This window comes from Bison bison, unplaced genomic scaffold (assembly GCF_000754665.1).
Source record: "Bison bison bison isolate TAMUID 2011002044 unplaced genomic scaffold, Bison_UMD1.0 scf7180017845362, whole genome shotgun sequence".
In the NCBI taxonomy this organism is placed as follows: domain Eukaryota; kingdom Metazoa; phylum Chordata; class Mammalia; order Artiodactyla; family Bovidae; genus Bison; species Bison bison.
This window is the reverse complement of record NW_011475935.1, coordinates 25,510-31,471: the sequence shown is the minus strand read 5'-3', so window position 1 is coordinate 31,471 and position 5,962 is coordinate 25,510. Positions and strand designations below refer to the sequence as shown.

Here is a 5,962-nt window from a genome sequence, read left to right as displayed (position 1 = left end):
AATGCTCTTTTGATGAATTTGTGGGGGAGAAAGTGTTCTCCCCATCCTACTCCTCCGCCATCTTGGCTCCTCCCTCTCAGCCAACTTTTAAAGAAGAAAATTTCAAGTGGTGGCATAGGATAAATAATTTTACTTAAGCATTTGGAATAGAGTCCTGCCCCTTTACCAGGCTGTACTTTTTTCTCTTCCTTTCAGTCTAGATATACTACTAATCTCTGTGTGTTTCTTTCTAATTAGATGAGTCTTCAAAATATACCATACACAGCAGTTCTGGCATTCAGATTGGCGACAGTAATTACATGGAGATTGGTGGAATGAGTTCATCGGTGCTCGACAGCACATACATGAACTTGAAAGAAGAGCCGGCTTCTAAGTACCAAGCTATCTTTGGTAAGATGCCCTTGAAGGACTCATCCTACAGCAACCTTGAACCTTCTCACCTAATTATTTCTCTGATTACTCTCCCTGAAGATGCCGTATTGCTCCTCATGTAATTTCCATAGAAGTGCTTTGTAACTTATTTATGTGTACCGAGGACATAATTAGAGTATCTAATTCACGGGTTTGCTATGAAAGTGAAATGAGTCAATGCAAATAAGGCGCTTACGCACTGCCTGGCCCATAGTAAGGTCTAGAGAAGTGTTAGACACATCAGCATCATCAACATGGCCGCCCAGACCCAGGAGCTCATCAGGCCCTCAGCAAAAGGGATTCCGTAAAAGACAGAAGACTATGCCCTCAGCTGCACTTGCATAATAAAAATTAGAGGGCTTTCTCACATGGGGTTCCACTATACAGCCTCATAACATTAATCCCAAAACACGACCTGGGAAAAATGGTGTGATTTAAGAACCCAGCTTCCTAATTAACCCCAGGATTGGCATTCTTTTTTTAATCAAGGGCCAGAGAGTAAATGTTTCCGGCTTCGCTGGCCATCTCTGTTGTAGCTCCTCAATTGACACCACTTCCATGAGGGCCTCCCTGGTGGCTCAGGTGATAAAAAACTCGCCTGCAGTGTGGGAGACCTGGGCCAGATCCCTGGTTTGGGAAGATCCCCTGGAGGAGGGCATGGCAACCCACTCCAGTCTTTTTCCCCGGAGAATCCCCATGGACAGAGGAGCCTGGTTGGCTGCAATCCTGGGACCGCAGAGCCGGACAGGACTGAGCGACTGAGCAGAGCACACAGCACAGCTGACCCCGCAGCACACCAGTAGCCTCAGGCAGCAGGTGCACGGATGGGTGTGGCCACGTTCTAATAAAACTTTGTTTAAGACATGCAGTGGGCCACGTGTGGCTCACAGGCCATAGTTGGCCAAAGTGAAAGTGAAGTCGTGTCCGACTCTGCGACCCCTGAACTGTAGCCTGCCAGGCTCCTGTGTCCATGGGATTTTCCAGGCAAGAATACTGGAGTGGGTTGCCCCATCTAATCCTCTCAAAGCCAGTCTTTAATGCACTAGAGCAGAGGTTCCTAAGGTTTGGGGTGACAGGGTACCTTTGAGAACCTGCTGGAGCCCAGGGTCCCTCTCCTGGTGAAGCACTGAGACTCTGGCCGGGAGGCTGACACCTGGTGGTGACGGTCAGAGCTGCACTGCGGGAGCCGAGGAAAGAATGGGTGTTCTGCGGGGGCATGAGGTGTCTCTATTATTCCACTTACTGAACATCATGGAATATGGCTTGTTTGTGGTGGTGTGGTGGTTATATACTTCTGTTTGCTTCATTTTATTATTTTTATGAAGGCCTGAGAGGAAGGAACCAGTAGGGAGAGAGGGGTTACGGCTCTAGGAGAAAGGAGGACTGAGTGGGGCAGGGGAAGGATGAGCCCAGAAATACTGCACCCGTGAAAAGACAGTGCAATCAAAGAGTTTCCACGCAGTGGTCTCAGTGTCCTGGACCAAGTAAGAGGAATGCACACTGCTGGGGGAAGGTATCCTGAGTTGAGTGACCTTAATTCTGGCCAGATGTAACCAGAAAAGGCCCAAAAGGAACAAAAATGGTGTTTTCCCCCTTGACGTCAGGAAAGTGTAAACAGGAGCTGTGGCTCAGCTGGTACGGAACAGCCTAGCAGCCGAGGGGGCCGCTCCCAGGAGGAAGCAGGTCCTCACGTGGGCTGGTGGACAGGTGAGGGTCATCCAGGGAGCCGACAGCCAGAGCGTGGGGAAGTTAACCTTTCTTACTGACTCCTGGTACTCTCTACTTTATGCAGGTGTTTGAAGCCAGATGTTCACCTGGCCATAGCTCAATGCCTTCTCCTCTTTTCTGTTTGGCAGATAATACCACTAGTCTGACTGATAAACACCTGGACCCGGTCAGGGAGAATCTAGGAAGACACTGGAAAAACTGTGCCCGTAAGCTGGGTTTCTCTGAATCTCAGATCGATGAAATTGACCACGACTATGAGCGAGATGGACTGAAAGAAAAGGTTTACCAGATGCTCCAAAAGTGGCTGATGCGGGCCGGCAGCAAGGGGGCCACAGTGGGAAAGCTGGCCTGTGCGCTCTACCTGTGCTCGCGGATAGACCTGGTCAACTGCTTGATCCGCATCAGCCAGAGCTAAGCCCACAGGGGCTCCTGCGGCGGGGCCACCTCCTCCCCAGTGAAAGCCTGCTGCCTGCGGCGACTCGGACTTCTTTTCTCCCTGACACAGGGGGTGCTGTGTCTGCGTAAAAATCACTTCCTGCCTTTCACAGCTGGAGGATGGAAAAGGGAACCGACAGCAAACCACCCGCTACGCAGGACGACCTATTCGTGGCCAAGGCCCAACCCAACAAGAAGCCTAATTGGGCTCTGAAAAGGAGAGAGTTGAAAAGATCATTTTTTTCTTTCATATTATCCCATAATCTTCATGCTATTCATTCTGGTTTCTGGGAGTTTTGTTTGAGCAAGGAAAAAAAAAAAATTCGGAGAACATAACCTAAATCAGCTTTCTAATTTTACACTGTCTTCTCCACATAGGCGCCTGTTATAACCAAAGTAAAAAAAAAAAATTCTCATCCAGTTGGATAGCGGAAAACTGGAGGGGGAGACGGTCCTGAGCTGTGGGAGGGGGCAGGGTGATTCCTTTCCCAGATGGATCCCTTGTAACCACTGTTCTCTACATTCCAAACAGGTTTTAATCAGTGTCAGAGGCAAAATGCAGACAATGTTTTAATAGACTAATTAAAATAAAATTTTGTACCTCAAATAGAAGCCACTGAAATGTGTTTGTATAAACGAAACAGCGTGAGATTCTCCATGGTGACTTTACCACGTGGGTCGGCGTTTCCTTTTCACCTGGCTACTGGCAGGAGAGGGGAAGCTGGGGAGAAAAGAGCTTTCCTGACCGTGCATTTTGACTTTCAAAATGCAACACCCACGGGCCCGAGAGTCTAAGCACTGCTGTCCCGCACACCTGGCTCAGGGGCCTTTCCTTCAGCCCCTACTGTCTAAACACTGGACCGAAGAGGGCTAAGTTTACACCTGAGGAGTTTGGATACTAGGCCCAAACGCCACAAGAACACTCGTCTTGGGCAGGAATCAACGAAGTGGGACGACACTGACTACAATACGAGAAAGAAGGCAACCTGTTCTTGGCTCCGAGAAAGGTATCCAGACCCTGAGGTTGATACTCGTAAGTGACACCCACTCCCAGGCCGCAGACCCTGGTCAGCAGAGTCCCCGCCTGTCGCTGTCGTGATAATCTTTGCTGTGGGTCAACACGGTGAAGTTAGATCTTCAGCAACACGAAAAGGAGTTATTTCTCACAAGACATTTTAAATAGTTTAAAAAGCTTTTCTAATTACAGTAATCAATAGGATAGGTCTCTATACGGTCAAGGTGTGAGAAGCATCTGATTACAAAGAAATCACTGAAGGACTAGTTCTATGGTGTAATCCAGACACAGGCCTCTGAAATCAAGCAGGCATTAGTTCCACTCTGGCTGTGCACCTGGGGTCTGCTTCCTGACCTTTCCCAGCCTCAGTTTATCTGTAAATAGGGTGCTAGGACATAAGGTAGGTGTGAGGATTAAAATTAAGATGATGCATCTCATTTTAGGTGCCTGGCGCAAAAAAGTTAAAGATGTTTTTTGATGTAGACCATGTTTAAAGTCTATTGAATTTGTTACAATATTGCTTCTGTTTTTATGTTTTGGTGTAGAGGCATGTGGGATCCTATCTCCCCCATCAGGGGTTGAACCCACACCCCTTTGCATTGGAAGGCAAAGTCTTAACCACCAGGGAAGTCCTTAAAAATAGTATTTTTAAAATTAGTTTTTATTGGAGTATGCCGGAGTCCAGCTCCAGCAGCCAGGGATTCAACCTGAAGAGATGGACGGTGTCGGCGATGATGATGTAGCCTCTGACTCATAGTATGGAGTGACATGTTTATTTCAAGCTTCAGGTTCTCTTTTATACTTTGACAAAAGCATTAGGTCAAAGGTTTGACATTTTTAGTTTCCCCCACCCAGATTTACTGTACTCAATTTGGGATTACATTGTAACTCATGCTACATTCCTCAGTTTCTTATCTTTCTAAATCCTGTTTGCCCCTAGCATCTTAAGATCATTATCTCCTAAAAAGGCTTCTAGCTATTCCTAATTAATCCTAAACCCAGCAAACTTCTTTTGCCATAAACATTCCCCTCACAAACAGGTCTCAGATGATAATCCTTCCCATGGCCTCAAGCTGCCTACTTGCTCATCCTGGGACATTCTTTGTAAAGATCCTTGAACAAATGTCAATGGTTATTTTATAGATTATTTTCTGGGCACAACTGTAGAAGGCTTTGTGCTTTCTCATGCTTCTCTCAAGCACCTTAACATTCTTTCCAGCCAACTCAACCAAAGAAAGGAAAGAACAAGTCAGAATCTCAAGGCCTAACTCCTTCATCCTGGGGCCGTGCCTGCGAGATGAGGAGAGGGGGCTGGGGCCGTGCCTCCATTTTGTCAGTAATGCCTAACGCGGCTCCCGACAGGAGTATAGTTGGTTTATAATGCTTTGTTAGTTTCAGATGCACAGCAAAGTGAATGTTAAACATACACCCACTCTTTTTTAGATTCTTTTATAGATTCTTTAGGTCCTTATAGACTGTTGAGTTCTCTGTTAAACAGTAGGTTTTTATTAGTTGACATCAATAGCCTTAGCCTAAGACCTCAGCACTACCATTTTTGCTGACCAGTAGGATAACTAGTGTTAAAATTGTAGAATTATTTTTAACCCTCAACATCTCTGACAAGAAATCCCAATCAACATTTCATAAAAAAAATAAGGAAATGTTGACCCCACCCAAGATTCTGAAAGTCAAACAACAGTAGCTGGAACATTACATATTTCTCTTTCCTTCTGTGCAGGAAATTGATGCGACAGCTTTATGTTGAAAAAACATTTTATCATAGTATTTAAATCAAACCTCCCTTTACTGCCAAGAAACTCCCATGGGTCAAGGAGGACACTGCGGGTAAAACAATGTCCTATGGCTGTAACACCAGGAAGCACTGTGCAATCCACTCCACTGTTACAATGGAAGGGTGTCCAGAAGAAGTAATATAAAATGCAAGGAAGCTGCTGGAATCTCCAAATCAAGACAAGGCTAAACAGCAGCCACCGATATGCGGTTGTTTTCTGTTAAGGGAGAGAGTGAAGTGAAGTGAAGTCGCTCAGTCGTGTCCGACTCTTTGCAACCCCATGGACTGTAGCCTATCAGGCTCTTCCGTCCATGGGATTTTCCAGGCAAGAGTGCTGGAGTGGATTGCCATTTCCTTCTCCAGGGGATCTTCCCAACCCAGGAATTGAACCCGGGTCTCCTGCATTGCAGGCAGACGCTGGAGAGAGTAGCCACAATCAAAAGGTATTGTTTTTTATTTTCCCTATGGAACCTTAAGCTGCAAATACTGTTTATAATCTTTAAAGACTGAACTGGTCTAAGAAGCACACACACTCAACAGTGGTGAAATACACATAAAATCTGCCATCTCAACCGTCTTTA

General features: G+C 46.2%; 1 protein-coding gene across 1 annotated transcript; it reads left to right on the top strand.

Annotated features, from left to right (window-relative positions):
- The first annotated feature begins 63 nt into the window (after positions 1–63).
- RIPK1 (receptor (TNFRSF)-interacting serine-threonine kinase 1) lies at positions 64–3,181 on the top strand. Its single transcript, XM_010833937.1, has 2 exons — positions 64–390; positions 2,268–3,181. Exons 1-2 carry the CDS (start codon positions 300–302, stop codon positions 2,552–2,554), a joined length of 378 nt encoding a protein of 125 aa, XP_010832239.1. The 5' UTR covers positions 64–299; the 3' UTR covers positions 2,555–3,181.
- Positions 3,182–5,962: the final 2,781 nt, after the last annotated feature.

What these genes read in the sequence shown, in the direction of transcription:
- RIPK1 (XM_010833937.1), top strand. Translation starts at nt 300, where the DNA reads ATGGAGATTGGTGGAATGAGTTCATCGGTGCTCGACAGCACATACATG. An exon ending in TAAGTACCAAGCTATCTTTG is followed by an intron (nt 391 to 2,267) that starts GTAAGATGCCCT and finishes TCTGTTTGGCAG; the next exon opens with ATAATACCACTAGTCTGACT.